General features: G+C 42.4%; 1 protein-coding gene and 1 long non-coding RNA gene across 3 annotated transcripts; one reads left to right on the top strand and one right to left on the bottom strand.

The window, feature by feature from the left end:
• The first annotated feature begins 472 nt into the window (after positions 1–472).
• On the top strand, positions 473–12,995 carry LOC123170158 (disease resistance protein Pik-2). The gene is made up of 3 exons (XM_044587994.1): positions 473–965; positions 9,040–10,134; positions 10,635–12,995. The coding sequence occupies exons 2-3, from the start codon at positions 9,137–9,139 to the stop codon at positions 12,754–12,756; spliced, it is 3,120 nt and encodes a 1,039-aa protein (XP_044443929.1). The 5' UTR covers positions 473–965; positions 9,040–9,136; the 3' UTR covers positions 12,757–12,995.
• LOC123170160 (uncharacterized) lies at positions 4,537–14,301 on the bottom strand. 2 transcript variants are annotated; one of them, XR_006485060.1, is made up of 3 exons: positions 14,102–14,301; positions 13,605–13,653; positions 4,537–4,777 (listed from the first exon to the last, which is right to left on the bottom strand). It is a non-coding gene; the product is annotated as an uncharacterized lncRNA (long non-coding RNA). The 2 variants fall into 2 exon arrangements; XR_006485061.1 differs by lacking the exon at positions 4,537–4,777 and adding an exon at positions 5,449–5,581.
• Between the last annotated feature and the right edge of the window lie 7,787 nt (positions 14,302–22,088).

Below are 22,088 nucleotides of genomic sequence, written 5' to 3'. Positions count from 1 at the left end.
CTGACAAACCAACACAGACGATGGTTGCTTATTAACTTCTTCTTCTTGTTGTTGTTTTCCTTTTCCTTTCGAAAAAGCAAAGACAAGGAACAGGATGCTTTCATTTCCGTGAGTAAAAAGAACAAGACTATTCTTTTCTCTTTGGCAGGAGCGTACTCCAAGAATAGAGTGCCGGCGGGTGGGTGGATGCTCGATCTTACTTGGAAAACCGGCAAAGCTACTCCTACTCGGTTCTTTTCCAAAAGAATCACCCTTCCTTTTTCTTCTTTTTCTTTTGATTTCAAAGAGCCCTCTCCCTCTCTTGTAATTTTATCTCTTTATTATTATTGTCCAATAGGAGAATACTATCCTTCTGAGCTTTCTCATTTTGCTCTGCACGCCAAGGAGTAGTGCACTGATGCAATATGATGTGTGTGATTCTTAATTTGGTACAGACTCACAGAGGTGAGGAGATATGTGGCTTCCATCATCTAGAAAAATTTGTTGCCTGATAAATAATGACGAGATGATGCTATTGAAATATGTTAGTTGTACCTTGCACAACTTTCCTCGAATAACTCAATACCACGCCGTCGCTTCTTTTTCTTTTGTCTTTGGAGCGACATATATACTCCAGGAAGGCTACCAGATGCTTTCCTTCTCAGGCGACCAAAGTTCAACTTCATATGCATGCAGCAAGCAAAGCAGCATCTTGCAAACTTTACTTGTGTCCACCACCATCCTCAGTTCCCCGCCCTCTGCCCGGCATGCACATACGTATTGGAGCAGCTCTCGGTGTCTTGTTGCCACCACCAGCCCTTCCATCCCGTCTGCTGTATCCTCTGCCCCGGAGCCACCGCGTCGTCCATAGACCTCCGCCTCTGACGCCATCGACGGCGGCCATCCTGACCATGGGCTGCTAAATCGCACTCTGCAGCCATCCAGGCCACTGACTGCTAAAGCCTACTCCGCGACCAGCATCGCAGGTGCCCATCTCTGCTCCTCTCCCTTCCTGTTTCTCTCTCTATTTTAATTTTTTGAGGGGAGATAGATCGAATTAATCAGGAGCATATGTAGCCTTTTGTTTGCTTGCCAAGTTGCCAAGAAAACTAGAAACTGTGTAATTTCTAGAACTAGCAAAGTGGCCCGCTCTTCGTGCGCGGGCTAGTATTTAATAAAGTTAGTTTGAAAGAAGTAATTATTTGCTGGTCCTTTGGGCTAGTCATGAACTAGTTGTTTTTAGGATATATATATAAGAGGCATCCCTTTCATGTTTCGGGGTAATATCTGAAAGCTATGTTGGTGTTGATCTTTTTTAGTGGTACACATGCTTCAATCCATTGATTTGCCTGATGCGGACGCATTGTTGTGTTTGTGGTGTGGGGCCAGCTTGACTGGCCCATTGTGCCATATTAAAGGCTTTTAGTTTTAGTATATATATTTTTTACTATATAAGTTTCATATGCATCACACTTAAATCTAAGCATCGGTATTTGTAGCGGTAAGATAATTTTCTGTTCATACTCCCATGTACTATACATCAGCATTGATTTTGTTTTGTAGCACCAAAATTTGTACTCCCTCTGTTTTATAATATGATGCATATATATTTTTTCAAATGTCAAACTTTGCAAACTCTGACCCTGATTATTGATAAAAAATATTTACATCTATAATACCAAATTCATATAACTGGATATGTTCTGAGCTAAATTTTCATGTTGTATAGTTTTTTTATTGTACATATAGATAGTTTTCTCTATAAACTTGGTCAAACTTTGTTAAGTTTGACTTCTAAAAAATTCCACATACACTAAATTATGGAGGCGAGGGATTATAGTTCTTTCTAAACACACCTATACGTACATGCACTGTACTTTTTTTCCCATATGATGTACACGGTGACGTAATCATAGATGTCTTTTTGAAAAATTTGTAGCTGATTATTTTTCCAGGAAATCTGTAGCTGATTATTTATGTTCCTCCTATCCATAATAATTGATGTACATTTAGTATAACTTTGTACTACAGTTATACTAAGAGTGTGAATTAAGTTCAATTAGAGGGAGTATGTTTTATTATATTTGTGTTGTTTGTAGTAAAATTAATTTTCCGTGCCTGAGCTTTTAGCCCAACAGGCTGACGCATATGCACTTATGCACACAGCGTTCACACATCTCTCACCCAGTTAAAAAAATCTCTCACTCAACACTTCACAGAGAGGCTGGTCTTGCCCGATCCCCTTTGTCCCCTTTCTCTCTTTCCTTCTTTTATCATTTGATGACTCCTGAATGGAACGACACCCTGCTTTCCTTGTTTTCTCCATTGACTCTCGGATTTGTACCGCCGGCTGATGTTCAGCTACGCAAAGAGCAACGTTTGTGCTTTTGCTGATCCATCGTGGGCATGGATATTGTCTCCCATTGCCAGCTTTAATCCAGATTGAGTTCATCCTCCATATCACGCATTCATATTAGTGAAAATCGACGCCGGTCGACATGTCGTCTTCGTCCTTCATAGCGGCAGCCATCTTCCAAATGGATGTCCAACTTTTCCCCCTTTCCTGTTCATGTCAATATTTCTCTGTTTTTCTTCTTCTTTTCCTGTGTTTGTGCTGTTGAAGCTATGTAATTAAGGTAGTGAAAAATATTACGCGATCCATATTAGTTGTCACTCAAATGGATCTATCTAAAATAATTTGTTTATGCATGTTTAGCACTTTTAATATGTAATAGAAGATTAATGCAGATTTAGTACAACTAATTGAATGATGTGGCATGATATATCTCAGGTTGGAAGACAAATCAAACAATTTTATCTATAAATTAAAATGTATGTTTCTGTGGATTTTGTATTACATAAAAAAATAGCTTATACTTTGACTTTTACAAAATAATAATAAATACTATTATGCTAGAGTTATTTGCTGGAATTTTAAATTTGCATGTGACATGTTTCTACTGGAATCGGCATACACATAGCCATGATAGATATCCACATCTATTTTACATTGCCTATGCTGATCCTATTGCTGAAAAATCTAAAGATTGTACGATGTACATGCATAATTAATAGAGATGCATATGCACTCATGTGTGCATGGGGCAGCAAGAATGGTACGTGAGATGCTCATGTGCATGCATCAGGATTCAGGAGACTGTATGTCGTACATGTGCAACAGATACAGTAGTAGTACGTACCTAGCTGGGTTGTTTGTGTTAGGATAGTCAGCTAGCTAGATGTACTATTGCATCGATGAGACTGACCTGGCCCTTCAAGTGGAGAGGTGTCCTGCGCCAGGAATCTTTGGTACACAGTGCCGCCACTTCCCTGCCAGCCGGTATATAAACAGTGGCGCTGACTCGCTAAGATCCTCCTGATTGATGCTTCGTTGGTATACCTCGTCATATTTTTCTGCTGGGCGCCGCTGGCCTCATACCCTAATTTATCTCCCGTAATTGCTAGGGTGAGAGCGGCGGGTATATAAGCAGCGATGCTGACTCGCTATGCTCCTCCTGCTTGATGCTTCATTACTAGACCTCGTTGTATTTTTCTGCTGGGCGCCGCTCGCCTCATACCCTAATTGATCTCCCGTGATTGCTAGGGTCAGAGAACCAAATCTGTAGGGAAGGATGAAAATACGCAAAGGAATATAATATTTTCTTTTTAAACAATAGAGAAGGAAGATGCTAGAAAAAGGAAATTAACCTTTCGTGGGGTATGTAATGACTCGCTAAGATCCTCCTGATTGATGCTCCGTTGGTAGACCTCGTCGTATTTTTCTGCTGGCCGCCGCTGGCCTCGATCGTACCCTAATTTATCTCACGTGATTGCTAGCTAAGGCCGGTATATAAACAACGACGCTAACTTGCTATGCTCCTCCTGCTTGATGCTTGGTTGCTAGACCTCGTTGTATTTTTCTGGTGGGCGCCACTGGCATCATACCCTAATTGATGTCCCGTGATTGCTAGGGTAAGAGAACCAAATCTAAAGGGAAGGATGAAGACACGCAAAGGAATATAATATTTTCTTTTTTAACAAATAATAAGGAATATAATCTTTAGAGAAGGAAGACGCTAGAAAAAAGAAAATAACCTTTCGTGGGCTATGTAATGGCAAAGATGGGTAATTTTACTTTACTTAAATCGAACGGCTATTAATTTTATGTGTATTAAATAAATGGTTAGATTTTTGTGAGAATTTCTAGATTGTTTTCTTTTTTCTGGTTAACCCATAAACTACTTTTTATATATAATAGAATAGAATAGATTTCCTTGACATTAATTTCAATACTTTTTTGAAATGCATTAATTTCAAAACTTAGAAGATGTACTGGATGCCTAAAAAAGGACATGTTATCTAGCATCTATCATCTATCAGTGAGTAAATTTCCACCTCAAGGAGAGTACCAATTGCGATATTTCCATCTCTCTATTTCTTATTTCCCTGCAACCATCCCCATATCAGAAGTCAGAACCACCACTCCACAACAATAGGAGGAACACGTTTTAACACATCTTATTAGCGTTGATCAATAGTCACCAAGAGCCATTTCATTCTACACATTTCTTAATAACCAATTAGTGTGGATGTGCCGAGTTTAAAAAAGATTGATATAGCAAAGAATTCCATGATATAACACTGTTAGCCTCATCTGAGATGTCAAGATTTTTGTATTTTTGCCCACAGCCTCGATACATTTTAGTAATCGTAAAAAGCAGTTAAATGGGACAAATACATCATATCGAAGTCACTGGAAAGTCCATCTTTGCCACCTCCCCCAAGTCTTAACAGATCTCTGAAAATAGTGGTATATGCAACACACTGTTAAAGTCAGAGGTATATGTGCAGGTACATTAACGGACATATAACTGAAGTACTTATCTAAGATAGCACATAGATAGCATGTAATGGGGCATACTATCTCACTGGGATTAGAAACTTACGTCATTCATCAGCATCACCTACTAATTTTAATATGATTTATTACACAAGTTGTTAATTTAATTGCACAAAGGGAAGGGTATGAGAAAACAACATAATACAGAAGGGCAACGGTTCATAAAGCATTACTGTAATTGCTAGATTATAGCTATAAGATAGGAACCATCCCTTTGGAACCATGATAATCTTTTTCAAAATTCATCTAAGAATAGATGCTATTTCTATAAAAAAAATATTCTCTTACTCTGGTATACCTACAGAATACATATGCACGTTAGCCAGGTAAGAATCTGCACGAGTCTCTACGACAAAATCCATGTCAATGCATCAGTGCACGACCTCAATTTGAAAAGAAATGGAAACATACATACAAAAGAAAGAGATATAAACAACATAACTGATACTAAAAGTAAATCTGACACTGGTAATGGGCAATGGTCAAATTCTATTTGAGAGTTGGGATGCCTATTTTCTTGTCCTCCTTGATGAGACCCTCATTACAAAGTATAACCGATGGTGTATGTATGTTGAAATTATACACCGTAACTCTCTATGATCAAGAGTATGATATATATTAACAAATCTGCAGTACATCCTCTTTTATTTCTTAGGAAACAATTGTCAAGGAATAACAGCCAGTCCACAATCTCATCAATACCTAAAAAATACCCAGAAGTAAGGAAACAATCTGTCAGGTGTCTCGGTTAAGATGGAGTTAAATTAAGCATAGATATAGAGATTATGTAGGGAGTTTATTATTAATCACTGTATACCAATCTAAATGGGCAGTACAAAATTAGAATTAAAAAATCGAGGGAAAAGGACATCCCTGAAATCACACATTTCATACCAAGCAAATGTAATAATGAAGACACGCAATGGACGGGAAATCAAGGATACCATTCTGGAATTTTCCTCCTTACAGATTTATTTTATGGACATGCAAAAGGATTTTTATTCGCATCCATTTAACAAAACAAATCTTCGTGTTTCTTATAAAGTTGTCGTTCTTGTATGCTACAGGCTGAGTAAACAAAGTAGAAACCAAAATGTAATTCGACAAATTTATCATTGCGCATCTAACATTAACTGAATGAACATAGCTAACTTTGTTGGTAACGGCATTATGACGTTACTATCATCTTCAACTAATAGGAAACAGCAAACTGCAAAGTTTTACTGGGCATGAACGCATATAACAAATAGAGCGTAGTGGGAACAATCGCATATGTTGAAATTAGAGGCCCTCCTCCAACCCTAGGTGCCCCCGCGTCGCCCCGCGGGCGACTCGGGCGGCGACCCCGCCGCCGCTCGGCTAGCCCCCCTTCTCCACCCTCCTCACCCCCGCTGCCGCCGGACGGCGCCGCCAGGGCAAAGTCCCTGGTGGTTATCAGCGGCGGCGGGTGCTCGCGCCTCGCCTGGGCCCGGCGCCCGCTCCCTTTCCCCTCGATCGCGGCTCGCGTCCCGGCGTCCATCCTACACCGCCGCCGGTGGGATCCGGCTTGCCTGCATCCTCGCCGCACCTCATCCCGGTTCGCGGGGTGCTGCTGCCGGCGTGCGGCGTCGCCTGCCAAATCCCCTGCTCTGGGTACACCCCCGGCGGTTGCCCTCCCGGATGCTGCTCCTCCGGTGGCTGGCGGCCAGGTCGGGTAGCCCTCGTACCGGATCTGGTGCGTGCTGGCGCTCTGCTGCCTTTCGATGCAGATCCGTTGCTCAGCCATGGTTGCTCCTGCCTTTCTGCAGAGCACCCAAGGTGGCTGTCCGGAGCGGCCGGTGGTGTCAGTGCCCCGCTGCGTGGGCTGGCTGGTGGCTGGCCCTTGGCTCTGGCAAGTTCGATTTGGGGGCTTGGCGTGGCATGGTGGGGTGAACGGTGGCCCTCTTGATGTGAAAGTCTTTCCATCACCGTCTGGTGGTTGATTCCCTTGCCGGCGTGCTGCTGATGGTGGTGCAAGGATGCGAGCACTTGGATGCCAGAGTGGCGGCCCTGGAAGGTGGACTGCACCTTTGTCTTTGCGGCAGGCGGCGTTGCAGTGATGGTGGCTTCTCTCTATGGCTGTGTGGATGGCGTGGAGTGGGGCGGCAGGGGATCCTGATGATGGCGGTGCTTCGGCAGTGACATCTGATCGCAATGTGGAGGCTTGATTTGGTGTTGGCGGGCTTGTTGACTAGGACACCTCGATGTGGCGTGGGTGAGGCTTCAGGCGAAAGCTCAGTGCTTCGGCGCCGGCGACACGATGCCTGTGGGTGTCGTGTCCCTCTTGGGGGCGTCGTCGAGATCCCTTTTTCCTGCGCTTGGGCTCAGGGTGAAAAATTTAGACCGTTCCTTCGGTCTCGACGGCAGCGGCGCATTGCGTCGTCACCCTCCTGGGGGTGTCGTCGTGGAGCTCAGGTTCTATCCTGTCGTGACACGTCGTCATCGGTGGCAAGCTCGGATCCCGGCTGGAAGTTCCTTCGCCTCTGGTGTGGGGTGGTCTCGCTGCATCCTATGTTTTATACGTGACTTCATTGGCATCGTTCTCGGTCCTTGGTGTCTGCTGGCAGGATCGGCACTCCACGGCCCGGAGTGAGAGGGCAGGGGGCTCTCTCTAGCGACAACTTGGTGTGTGCGTTGCAATGGATGTCCGGTGGTTTCTTCTGGAGGTGTGCGGTTCCTCGTCTAGTCAGCAGTCTGGAGTGCTTCTTGTTGTGGTGTGGCTACTCCTATTTGTATGTTTATCTTTGATGATCTGCTTTGTAAGACGGTTCCCTCGTCACTTTGAATCGGTTCGGTCGTATTGCTTTATATATAAAGCGGGGCGAAAGCTTTTTCCGGTATAACAGATAGAAAATGCAGTAGTTGTATATTAGCACCTTTAATGCATGTGGGTATCAAACAAATATTGATAGTAAGAGATCCCTTAGAATTCATGGCATAGGCATCATGGGTGTAAACAACCTTTATAGGTGATAGAATTGCACTGCAGTTGGGACAACCTGGTTGATCAGTATACAAACAAGGCAATTAACAGAATAAATTCAATGATAACAACTACTAAGCAAAAAAAAGAGATTATTATCTCCTCAACTCATATTTACAAAGTAATATTGGGTAAGGTTCATTCAGTCATGTGTACATTATGAAGAACTGCAAACTGAATATATTGGTTGGAAGATGAAGACCTTTCTTGCTTTCACATACATGGAAACTATCTCAATTTTCATTATATTCAGCCTGTAGATTGCACTATGGTACTTCCCACTTCCCAGACCATTGCAGCCAAGTGACGACTGCAGGGCCTCTTCTCAACGCCCTTGCTGTCAGTTATCGCCCTTCCCACCTACGCAGGGCGGACAACGATGCCAATGGATGGCAAGGTGAGACGCCAGGAGTAGTGGGGATGGCCTAGAGAGAGGCGAGAGTAGGACGACTAGACAGATTCAGGTTCAGCAAAGTTTTGCACGCGACTAAGGGGCGCTGGATCATGAGCTGCACGGGACTGAGCTTTGGCAAATAGAGCATTGGCTCAGTGGTTGGGCATGCAGTTGTGCAGCCTGACCACCCGGGTTCAGTTCCCATTAGTGACAGGTGATGCACGGGGGGTTTTCTCCCATTTTATTGAGGACCAAGATTGGTGCATGCTGAGACCACCCATTAAGATAAAAAAATTGATACTCATCAAAAATATTCTTGAGGATCAGGCTCGATGAGTGGTGAGACTACACATCAAGATAATCCAAGTGCTCATAATAAAATGGCTGTATGCATCTCTAGTTGGTTCAAAGGCCGGGAGAAGTGACATTCTCTCCCAATTTTATGGTTGTGGTGCACCATATGATGCAGAGGCCGGGGTCATCCCCTTTCCGAAGAGAAAACCGGACTGAGCTTCATGTGATGTCCGCAGTGTGGCTATCTCTGATTATGAACATCTGACGGTCATCTTTCCTTAGTTTGACAGCCTGATGTGTTTGCTTTATTGTAGAATTTTCTTTATTTACCTTCGTATTGTTCTTTTAATATATAATAGATAGATAGGTACATTGTTTCATGTTCTGCCTATATATCTAGGTCTAGCCTTTTTCAAGATTATTTTGCCACCACCACTGATGACGTCCTTTACGATATTTTTCCTTTAATAGATCAACAACTGCTGAGATAGCAGTGGAGGTGAACTGTCTTTGGACTTGCAACAGGAGGCGACAGATTGTGGTAGTGAAGAGCACACAAAAGGAGGAGATGGAGTTTGTAGTGAGTGCTTCGGAAGCCACCATGAGGTCTCTCCTAGGCAAGTTGGGCAGCCTCCTTGCCCAAGAGTACACTCTGATCCGTGGCGTCCGCGGTGACATCCAATACATCAGTGATGAGCTCGCCAGCATGCAGGCTTTTCTTGGCGACCTCGGCTCTGCCCTGGACAACCACGATCGCCGGCTCAAGAACTGGATGAGGCAGATCCGTGACATGGCATACGACATGGAAGACTGCATCGATGACTTTGCTCATCGCCTCCCTCGGGACTCCCTCAGCGACGTAAGATGTTCCTTCCTGGTGATGGCAGTCTACGAGGTGTGGACATTCAGGCCTCGCCGCGACATTGCTTCCAAGATTGCCGAGCTCAAGGTCCGAGCACAATACATTGCTGAGAGGCGCAACAGATATGGAGTGGACAACCCAAACACAAGAACAAGCTCCCAAGACGGAGCAACCCATGCTATTACGTATGGCATTGCTGAGCATTTGGCAGCGAGCCGTCAGCTCATCCGCACAGAGGACCCCGTGGGAGTGAAGATGGACATGGAGAAGCTCCGAGGTTGGCTAACCAAACATGATAAAGGCTCTCATCGAGCTGTTGTGTCCTTGCTTGGATTTGGTGGTGTGGGAAAGACAACCATTGCCATGGCACTGTACCGAGATTTCAGGAATGAATTTGATTGCCGGGCGTCAGTCACGGTGTCTCAGAACTTCGATGAAGATGAAATCCTCCGGGATGTTCTTGGGCAAATCAAACCAGCAAACAGTCAAATCAAGCCAAAGGAGGAGGGGCAGGAGGGCAACAACATAGGGAAGTTAAAGAAGAAAAACCTACTGGTAGACCTGAAAAGCTCAGTGAAGCAAGTTGTGCCACTGCTCTCTGGTGACAGGCCGCAAAGCAATGATGGCAGCATGCAGAGTAAGATAGAAACAATGAATCGTGACCAACTTATCGAAGAACTCAAAAAACGCCTTCTTGGAAGGAGGTACCTCAAAATCATTTATTTTGTTTTTTTTTCTAAATTACGTGTACCAACGACTGTGCATATATGCATCAAGTGTCTGAATTGTAGTAAACCGGTGATAAAATTGTGTTGTTTACCACAACAATTTCATTCTGAAGTTTGTAGAATGGTGACTGAAAAATGTAGCTAGTGGAGCCTTGATAATTAAAGACCAAAATATTAATAGTTAAAGTTGCACATGGAAGTTTCATCAAAGAAGTTGCACAAGGAATATTTGTGCAAATTTAATAACTGACCTCCAACTAGTTACAAATAGAAAATTTCGTACGACTATAAATATATATAAGTAAAATTTTCTAAAACGTACTAAAAATGGACCAACAATCTAGAAGCAAAAAATATGAATACTTATGGGGTTACTCTTCGACTGTTCAGAGGATTACTTTTTTTCTCAGTGGCATGAATTTAAGTAAGCTAGCACATTTCATCTCACTTGTACTTTGTTACCTTTTTCTTGGCAGGTATCTCCTGTTGATTGATGATATATGGTCCGTAGAAACATGGGAGACCATTAGAAATTGGTTACCACATGATAATACAAATGGTAGTAGAGTAATAGTAACTACAAGATTTCAAGCTGTTGGCGCAGCGTGCTCAGAAAGAGATGGAACTGATTATGTCCATACAGTTAATGTTCTCAATGATGCCGACTCCAAAAGCCTATTTCGTCAGAGTATTTCTGAATCCCCAAGCGGGAAAGAAGGTAAAGGAATGGATAAAATATCTCAAGTTGTTGGTACTGAGTCCTCCAAAGGAGATGGAACTGATCATTTGCCTTCAGCGGATGTTCCTAGTTTTTCTAATCCACAAAGCAGGAAGGTTGGGGAGAAAGAAGAGGTCCATGAGGAGATATGGAAATACTGTGGGGGGCTGCCATTGGCCATAGTCACCATGGCTGGCCTTGTTGCCTGCAACCCTAAAAAAAAGAGTGATCATTGGAGTAAAGTTTGCAAGTCATTATTTCCAGAGCAAGTGGCTCCCCTTACATTGGAGGGGGTCACAAGGATACTTGATTATTGCTACAATGATTTGCCAGCAGATCTCAAGACCTGCTCATTGTACTTGAGCATATTCCCCAAGGGCTCAAAAATTAGTAAGAAGCGTCTGACCCGGAGGTGGATATCAGAATGTTTTGTTTCTGAGAAGGAAGGGCTGAGTGCAGAGGAAGTTTCAGAAACATACTTCAATCAGCTTGTAAGAAGGAAGATAATACGTCCTGTGGATCACAGCAGCAATGGAAAGGTCAAATCATTTAAAGTTCATGACATGATCCTTGAATATATCGTGTCCAAGTCAAGTGAAGAGAATTTTATTACTGTTGTTGGTGGACATTGGTTGATGCCAACTCCTAGCAACAAAGTTCGTCGACTTTCCATGCAAAGCAGTGGTTCCAAGCATGGGAATTCAACAAAAGGCATGAACTTGTCTCAAGTGCGGTCACTGACGGCATTTGGAAGCCAAAACCGACGACTCCCATTCCATTCATTCATTAATGGAATAATACAAGTGCTTGATCTTGAGGGCTGGAAGGGTTTGACAGATAAGCATTTGAATGACATATGTAAAATGCTTGTGCTGAAGTATTTGAGCCTCAGACGGACAGAGGTTTCTGAGATCCCATCAAAGATCGAGAAGCTCCAGTATCTAGAAACTCTTGACATAAGGGAGACAGATGTTGGGGTGCTGCCCAAAGCTTTTGGTCAGCTCAAACAGCTCCGTAGCGTGCTTGGAGGGAACAAAAACACAAAGAAGGCTTTGAAGTTGTCACATGAGAAGAACAAGGAGCCGATGAAAGCACTTCGGATCTTGTCAGGGATTGAGATCGGTGAGGACTCATCAGCTGTAGCAAGCCTTCATCAGCTGACAGGGCTAAGGAAGCTTGCCATTTACAAGCTCAATATAAGGGAGGGCGGTCAGACCTTCAAACAATTACGCTCCTCCATTGAGTACCTCTGTAGCTGCGGTCTGCAGACATTGGCAATCAATGATGAGAGCTCTAATTTTATCAACTCACTAGACACCATGACCACTCCTCCAAGATACATCATCGGCCTAGAGTTGTCTGGCAAGATGGAAAGGCCCCCACAGTGGATCAAAGAACTCAATAACCTCTATAAGCTGACCCTTTCTGTAACAGTTCTTCGGACTGAAACTTTCAAGCTCATCCAGGGCCTGCCCAAATTGTTTACCCTCACCTTCACACTCAGCGCAGACAAGGATGATAGGGACATAGTGGACATTCTTGAGGAAAATAAACAGCTTACGGACAGGGAGATCATTATTCCACCTGGAGGATTCAAGAGTCTAAAGCTGCTTCGCTTCTTTGCTACTCTGGTGCCGAGGCTGAGCTTTGCAGTCACAAGAGAAGAGGTAATGCCGGCACTGGAGAGGATCGATATGCGGTTTGAGGCCTTTGAAGGGATTTACGGCATCGAGACCCTTAAAAGCCTCCAGGAGGTGCATCTCAGCGTTGGTAATCAAGCAGATGAAATAACCAACTTCTTGGTAGAAGATTTGAAGGACACCCCTAGGTATTTGGACAAGAAGTATGCCAGAAAGTGGCCAAAGATAATCACCGAGTGAAGAGATTCGAAAATGTCACATTGTCTATCGATGGACCTACAAATCGTCTGGTATTGTACAATTAAGTGGAGACTGTTTCAGCAGATCCGTGTCGCCTTCTCAAGGGCGAAATAAAACAACTGCATCCATTACTGATTCTTATAATGTGTACGTATATGGTACTGCTAAATCTGTTAACGATTCTTATAGTATTTACTTCTATTGTAATGTTACTTCCATTATTGATCTTTCTGAACTTACCTCAGTGTTTGGTTGTGGTACGTATATCCCACAGTACAATGCTTGATTGAGATTTGTGTACCCTGTATTTAAATAAATAGCAATCACATGGTTCAGTTGGTGTATGGAGGTCTCCTGCCCAAAGTGCTTGTGTTTTTGGAAGGTAGATTGCCTAGCGTTGTCCCCCCTATGTAGAGTTTGTGTTAACCTGTTTTAGGTAGGAATTGGAAGCAAAGAAAAACCTTCAAGCTCGTTTGTTCCAAAGGAAAGGAACATTTTCTTTGGGAACGACAAACCCCCAATGTATATCAATGCTCAAAGATTTCTTCTTTGCGACCATACTGTAGCCAACTGCGGCATGTTTTGTGTTTGGAAAAAGGCCAAAAAAAATGAGATCCGATGGTTTAAAAAATTTATGAATGAAAGCTCAACCAGAAAAGAGGTTGGAGAAAAGAAACTTTGAACAATGACAAAAGAGTCATTCTATTCTATCACAGAAAGTTCAATGCTACCAGTGAAAGTTTTTGAAATTTAGGCTATGTATACATCCAAAATGTAAGGTTTCAGAGAGCATAGAATGGATATTAAACTGAAGAACAAAACAGGGGAAGGGGGAGAGAACAGGGTACCTCGTCTCGGCTAATAAAGCGAAAGAATGATGCAAAGTGTCGATATAATCTGCTGCCAAGAAACAGAGAATAGTTACTATCGCCTGCATAGCATGTCAATATGATTAGCTTGAATTGAAACACATAAAGTGCATGAGCAATCTATTGATCTGCATACACATTGATCGCTTTGGAAATTTAGCATAGGGCAAATAGTTGGAAATACCAAAAGTGAAAGCATGCCATTTACACTGCCGTGCAAAAAGAAAAGGAAAAATGTACTAGTATCAGGTAACGTGCTAGGGACAGGGGGTTCATAGTTCAGAAGCAAGCATCCACACAAACACCAATTATGGCAAGCATTCCCCATCCCACAACAATGGAGTTAGATATGCAGTCAGAAGCAGCAATGCAGCACGACCCAGTGGAACAGTGAACTAGAACTAGCCAAACACCCAAGGAAGGAAGCTCAGTCAGGAATAAAGACAAGCACTTGGCGGGCAAGCAGGCAGGCTGACCCCGTGGAGATTCCTTGGGAGGACAGCGGAGAATGAATCGGTGCTGACGGCGCTCCCCCGGCGACGCGCCGGGCAAGGGACGACCATGCCGTGACTGCATCTGCATGCTGCTCGGCTGCTGCCACCCGCTATACACCTCGCCGTCCGCCGGCCGTCGGGATCTCTTTTTTTTTACCGTCGGGATCTTTTTCTTTTTGAGAGGTGGGTGATGGGTGATGACCGTCGGGGTCTAAGGCAGTGGGAAGCCCATGTAGGGTCGGTGCCCCTGTTTTTTTAGTTCTTCTTTTTCTGTTCGTGTTTTTCTATTCATTAATTAACAAATTCCGGATTTCAAATGACAACCGAATTTCAAAATGTCCACGAGTTCAGAACATGTTATTGAGATCAAAAGACATCTTATTGAATTTGAAAAATGTTTGCATTTTTAAAAAATGTTCGTGAATTTAAAAATGTTGGTGAATCCCAATAATGTTTGTCATTTTTGAAGTTGTTCGTGTATTCAAAGAAACGTTGCCAAATTTTAAAAAAAAGTTGGGAAATTAAAAAAATCATGGGTTTATAAAAAAATGTTCGTGAATTCAAAAAATGTTTTCAATTTTCAGAAGATGTTCGTGACTTATAAAATGTTTGTGAATTAAAAAATTCATGATTTCCAAAATTGTTCAAAATTTCAAAAGAAATGTCCATGAATTCAAAAAAATGCTCAGTACATTCGCAATTTTTTCTGAAATGCTCAAGGTTTTAAATTTTTAATTGGATGAATAAATTATGAACTTGATGAATTTTATGAACATTTTTTGAACTTCAATGATGAATTTTTAATTTGATGATTAATTTTAGAATTCAATGAAGTAAAAATGATCCTGATTTTCAAAAAAAAATGTTCACGAAAGAAAAAAATAAAAAAATAAACAGAAAATAAAAACCAAACACGAAAAAAAACAGAATGAAAAAAAAAAGTCTGGGAAGGTGGGATCTACGCTACTTGGGCCGGCACGAAACAGGTAGCGACCGGGGAGGGGGTGCGTTTGGCCGACATTTGTCATCCTACGCAGGGAATAGGGTTCCCGGTTGTGGGGGGGTAGCCGTTGAGCTAGCAGTTGCCCAGTAGCATTTGGACTAAGTGAGAAGTTGATTAAACATGAGCATCCCTTAAAAATTTGAGTTTTCTAGTTTTTTTAACTGCGCAATCGGTAGCGCCCCGGTAGCTGTCCGATGTGCGAACCCGCGTCCCCTAGAGATGAATGGGATATTAGGAAGTTTCATTAGTTACATCATTGCTTTTTATGTTCTTATATTATTGCCGGTCCGCCGGTCGTCCTTGATTGTTGGATATTCGGTTTAACATCAGTTTTCGTTGCTAAATGACTAGGTGTCCTTAGCATCTACTCTTGTGAGCTATCTAAAAGCTTATAATTTGGATGTATACATAGCCAAAATCTCATACAACTTACATTGGTAATATTGAACTTTACGCGTTCAAGACTTTCTAAGTAAAAAAAAAATTGTAGTCACTGTCTAAAGTTGTATCTGGCAATGGCGATGTTTTTTATGTCATTACCTTGTTGAAGGCATTGCTCGGATTTACTCGGACCTGATCTTTAGGATGAAAACTCAAGATCTTGCATTCGGTGGTTGGATTTGCAGATGGCGGCACTTGAGTGTCATTCCCTTCTTGAAGAGTTAAGAACGTGTCTCGTTGTACATGCGATCTCGTTGCATGGTTAGATAATATTACAGGGAACTGGTATTGGGACAATGCGATAATTTTCGGTGTATCGGTTCCTTTCATTTTTATCGTGCTTTTCTTCGTGTGTGCATACAGCTGTATATTGCTCTCAGATATTTCAAAAGGTTAGAAGGCCCTTCAAAGAAACTTTGGTTCGGAAGGTGGTACTACTTTAACTGTGGATCACTTATTGTTTTCATGCCATGTTTCTAGAAATTCAAGCTGCTCCTGTTTCTTTTAATGATCAATGTAGATGGTTCTGAACTTTACTGTAGATGTTAGAAATTTGATGGCTGACATAGTTGTAGTTGCTGCTTTAGGTTGGAGTATGGATAGCTAGAAATGTTGTCTTCAAAAACATGCTTCCTACTTGTACCACGGTTTTTCCATTGTCACGTTGATTATCATCTGGACAGGTTTGCAGAAATGAGGCGCCTGAGCACGAGATTGCTGTCGCTGGTGGCCAGCAGAACCATCCGCCTCTCCCGCCCGCACCATTTGGCGGTCCCTGCTCTGCTTTCTCTCAAGTCTTGCTCCCCTGCTCCTCCTATGCTGCTGCTGCTCTGTTCCGCCGCCCAGCCCAGCTAGTCTATGTTGCCACCAATCGCCCCGCAGATCTGACGGCCAACAAATTTGACTGCATTTTATATTTTCTTTCAGATACACTTTCCTCTTTTTTCTGTTTTCTTGTTTCTATTTTTTTTTCTTTGACTCTCAGAAATTTCTCTAAATAAATCTAAACGGCTTTCAATCAAATTCCAAGCAAAGTTTCGAGAGAAAATCCCAGCTCTTAAAATGGTATTCATATCACGCACGGTGGGCAGATGTCAGTGTACACTGTCACCTGCTAGAGCGAAATCAATCTATAAGTATTTTGAATTGGTATATACAGTACATTTTTTTTAGAAGAAAAGGGCTCGAAAGCCCCGGTTCCATTGCATGCAACGAAACCACCGAACAAAGTTTTGTTTTGGAGCTACAAGACGCGCGGGGAAAACACAGCAGAGACGCTGCCCCAGCAAAATGAAAAACACCACACAGTCTACTCTCTCTTAAGGAGCAAAAGAGACAAAGAGCAGAAAGACCACATCCAGAACAGGCTACAACCAGCAAACATATTTTAGAGTTTAAAGATCACGCCCATGTCTTCAGAGCGAAAAGCCACCCCCGAAGCAAGAAGTCCTTCCACTGCACTGGTTCAGTCCTAGCCAGGGTCTGGCCAAAGGAGAAGAGGCGGTGCTCGCGCCAAATGCTCCATCCTTTGAACCAGGAGACGACATCTCCTCTGGACTGCATCCGCACCCTTGATCTCCCACAAGGTTAAAAAGGAAGCTGTCTTTTGCCACATAACCTGCATACCAAGCCAAGGTACAGCATTAAAGTAAATATCGTTGCAATATCTCCAAAGAGCCCATAATGCAGCTGCATGAAGCATGATATCTGCAGTTTTGCTGTCATTACTAGTCCACCACTCAAGGAGCCCATGCGAGTTAAACTCAACGTTGCATCCCATGGGGCTAAAGATCTCTCTCCAGAGTTCTCTCGCAACAACGCAATTAAAAAAAAGATGATTAACCGATTCTGCTTCATTACAGAATAGGCAGGTAGGATCAGCTACATGCTGCCTCTTCAGAAGATTGTCTCTGGTGAGTAGCTTGTTCCTCACAAGCAACCAGAGAAAGATCTGGATCCTCTGAGGAACATTAGCTTTCCAGATCAACATAATGTTGTCTGGAACCACTCCTCTAAAATTCACAAAATTATAATAAGATTTAACAGTGTATATACCCTTAGGCTCTAGATCCCAAATATAGTGTCCTCACAATCATTTAAGCTCAGATCCTTGACTATACAAAAAAGCTCATTCCAAGCAGTAAGCATGTCCGACGAAAAACACCTCCTAAAGTTAATTTTCAGAGTCACGCCATCCCACACCTCACTGATGGAGACATTGGTAGTATTGGCAATATTATACAACCCCCAATAACTAGTTGCAAGTGTAGCATTGCCAGTCCACCTATCTTCCCAAAACCTAATACTCTTGCCATTACCCACCTTCCAGGAAAAGCCAATTTTTGCAGCTTTAATAGCCCAAAGAATGCCTTTCCAAAGGGGGGAAGCTCCAATATCAGGGCAAGCAAAAATGTTAGGTTTGCAAGTTTTATATTTGGCGTCAATGATTTGTTTCCAAATTTTACCATCATCATTGAAATATCTCTTAGCCCACGAAGCTAACAAGCTGAGATTCATATCAGCAATGTCAGGGATGCCCAAACCACCATACTGTTTTTTCAAGGCAATATTACCCCAAGCAGCTAGGTGGTATTTATGATGGCCTTCATAATCATCCCAAAAGCAGTGAGCCAGTTGAGAGTTGATCATGTTAGTAGCCCACTTAGGGAATTTAATAATTCCCATAAGATAGCAGAGGATTCTAACCGGAAGAAAGTAATCTCCCTCTCCAACCGGCTCCTTTCTTAATAATTTTATCTACAGTGGGTTGTAAATCCTCTTTCCTAAGCTTATTATAGTGAAGAGGGGCCCCTAAATATTTGATAGGAAAATCTCCAAGCTTACACCCCAGGACCTGAGCAAATAAATTTGCTTCCTCACGGTCAATATTAATAGGGACTAGATCACACTTGTGAAAATTGATCCTCATCCCTGATAACTGTTCAAAACATGACAGTAACCACTTAAGGTTTTTAGCAAAAGAAAGGTTTTTGCCCAAAAAGAGCAAAGTGTCGTCTGCATGTTGCATGCTAATGATGCCCGCAGGATTTGTGACAGGGAAAAGGCCTTCAACTTTGTTATTGGTAGAAGCTTTAATTAAAATCCTAGTAAAGACATCAGCAACTAGATTGAAAAGGAGAGGGGAAAAGGGATCTCCTTGTCTGGCACCTTTGCCAGGAACAAAGAACTCACTGTTGCTGTCATTCACCCTGACACCAACAGAGCCTTTGAAAATGAGAGATTCCACTTTATCCATCAACTTATGGCTAAAACCCCTCCTCTTCATCATATCCATAAGGAATTCTCTATTAATCATGTCATAAGCTTTCTCATAGTCTAGCTTAAAAACGAAGCCAGACTGCTTGCTAGAGTGCACAGAATGTATAATTTCATGTGCAGCAATAATACTTTCAGCAATGAAACGCCCTTTAATAAAGGCTGTCTGGTTAGGAGCTATTAGATCATTGCAAATGGGGCCAAATTTGGTTGTGGCACACTTTGCAAAGATTTTAAAACTACAATTAATCATGGCAAGAGGCCTAAATTTCTCCATTCTAACTGCCTCAGCCTCTTTAGGAACCAGGGTTAGGAGGGAGAAATTAAGCCTATACAGGTCTAATTCTCCTATCTCCCAATCCTGGAATAAAGCAAATAGGTTGCCTTTAATAAGGTCCCAGAATTGCTGATAAAATAAGAAAGGGAACCCATCTGGGCCAGGTGCTCCTTCAGCATATGAGCTGAAAACAGCAGCCTTAATTTCCTTCTCAGTAAAAGCAGTGTCTAAAATATTGTTATGAGCTTCTGAGACTAATTCATCCTCACTCCAAAAGTCATCTTTCAGAGTGATGTCTATTTTATCTACAAAGCCAAATAGCTTTTTATAGTAACTAACAGCAGTATTCATAATACCTTCTGGGTCAGTGACAATACCTTCATCATTTTCCAGCATCAGGATCTGCTTCTTCCTCCTTTTTAGGCTTGCCACAGCTTTAAAGTAGCCAGTGTTGAGATCACCTTCCAGGATCTCCCTCTCCCTGGACCTCTGTCTAGCTTTTATCTCTTCTCTTTTCCAGATATCATTCAGTTCACCTGCAATGTTTTTAATCCTCAGCTTAGAGTTGGGAGAGAGAGGTTGAGACTCAGCAATAATATCAAGGCAGTTATAGTCAGCCACCAAGGCTTGTTTCTGCCTTTTTTGCTCTGCCTCAAAATTAGCACACCAGCCTTTAATAGCTTTCCTGGTATTTCTAATATTAAACTGCCAAACATCAATAGCTTTGGTAAAGCAACATTTAGTACTCCAGGCTTTATGAACTACTTCTCTAAAGCCATCTACTTCAAGAAACCATTTCTCAAATCTAAAAGCTTTCTCTTTAGGGGGGGGGGAGAAAGCACAAGTGTTCAATACCAGAGGGGTGTGATCACTACCAACCTTAGGAAGAACTCTGAGCTGAACATTAGGGAAAGATGTTGCCCAATTAGTGGACATGAAAACCCTATCTAAAGGGTCCATAACCAAAGAGTCTTGATTATTGCCCCAGGTGTATTTCCTACCATTAATCTTCAGCTCAAGAAGACCAAATCTATTAATCCAGTCATTGAACAAGTATGCCCAGTGCTGGTTAATTAGACCAGTGTTTTTCTCACTGGCTTCCCTAATCAGATTAAAATCTCCACCTACCAGAGTTGGACCAGTCCACCCAGTAAGCAAGTTGTGCAATTCATTGATGAAGTCTAGTTTGTACTGTTCATAAGCAGTACCATAAATGGAGATCAGTTTCCAGGAAGATCCATCTTGCTTGTTTTGGAGTAAGCAAGAAACACTGTAAGTGTGTATATCACAGCAAACAATGTCAAAGAGACCCCCCCTAATTCCTACTAGGATGCCTCCAGCAGTGTTATTAGCAGGAAGCCATTTCCAAGTATAACAAGATCTAATGTCAAAAGCTTCTAATTGAAGAGGGGTAAAGTCTTCTTTCTTAGACTCAGAAATACTAATAAAATCAGGCTTATGAGCTATAATGAGCTCTTTCAGTCTATTACTTTCGATGGACCCATTCAGGCCTCTAATGTTCCAAAATAGACCAATCATTTAACAATAAAATCAAGTTTTCTCCTACTACTAGTATTTAAATGTTTGACCTCAATCTAGGGGGAATCTAGTTCTGTGTCCACATTCATATGTGGGCCAGCACCAGTTTCAGACTGGGTCCCTGGATTTGTGGATTTCAAATTAAATTCTTCTCCAGAGACATCTATGTTTGCTGGAAGAAAAACTTCAGGATTATCTTGATTAAACTTATCAAGTCTCTGAAGTTCAATGTTCTTGATCACAGCAATATTATTAATAATATTGCACCCACTAGAGCTCAAATTAATACCTGAGCATTCAGCAGTGGAAATAAGAACATCATCATCCAGACAAGCAAAAGAGTTATGAGAGCTTTTTTTACCTTTGTTTGGTACCTCCAGATTTCTGATCCGTTTCAGGTCCTGAGCTTTTTGCATAGTAGACCTCCCATCCTTCCTGTTTCGAGTGCTGACCCTAGTAGCAACCACAGGGCCCCACTGATTGTTTTTGTCAACTATGTTCTGAGGAAGAGTGTGAGCTTGAGTGATAGCAGCCTCAAATTTCTCCAGAAGGGCACCTCCCAAATTTTCAAGCGGCTTCTTTTTGACAACCTCCAGATAGCTCTTGGTCATGGGGGCCCCTTGAACTTTGGAGAAGACAGTATCTTCCATATTTTTCTCAGGGACAGGGGTGCAGCATTGTTGACCAGAATTAGCACCTCTGGAACCAGCAGCACCTTTGGAACCAGCAGCAAAATTGGGGATGGTGTTACTAGTACCAGTATCCATCTCCTCCCCCAAAAGGTCATCATTACTAGAGTCAAATTCCTCTTCTGTCTGCTTCTTTTTGTTAGGATCTTCAGGATTATCATCAGGTCCAGATGGCTTGTCAGAGGGGTTCCCAACATCAGCATCCCTCTCCACAGAAAATTTCAGCAAATACAACTCATGATTGATTTCTACAATCCTGTCTCTGGGGATGTTGACAGGGTCTCTGACAGCTACCAGGATCCTGACTTTCTCATAAAAGCTTCTGAAAATAGTGTGCCAGTCAATGTTGACTAGCACTTCAGAAAGAAACAAGTATTTTAAAATGGAGCGAGTAACCATGCATGAGCAAGTTGTGAAGCTTACCTACCGCCACCGGAGGACTTCATCTTGGTCAGGATCTCCACACGACGGCATTATCATCAGCGAGCCGTGAAGGCAGTGTGACAAGAATGGACTGCAAGCCATCGAAAAAGAAAAGAATGGACTGTAAGAACTGATACGTATAGAATGGATACAGGTTGCAACTTTGCTTGCCTGTAGCTAGCTTCCTCTACTTTGCTCTGTTTTCTTAACTCCGAATACTACTTGCCCGTCGCTTCCTCTGCTTCTGGTCTGTTTTCTCAACTCTAAATAGGAGTACTTGCCTGTAGCTTGAGGTTTCAGGCAGACAATCTTCATCCCTCC

Source organism: Triticum aestivum, chromosome 7D (genome assembly GCF_018294505.1).
Source record: "Triticum aestivum cultivar Chinese Spring chromosome 7D, IWGSC CS RefSeq v2.1, whole genome shotgun sequence".
NCBI lineage: Eukaryota > Viridiplantae > Streptophyta > Magnoliopsida > Poales > Poaceae > Triticum > Triticum aestivum.
Note: the sequence above shows the minus strand (reverse complement) of the source record. Positions and strands in the feature narration are given on the sequence as shown.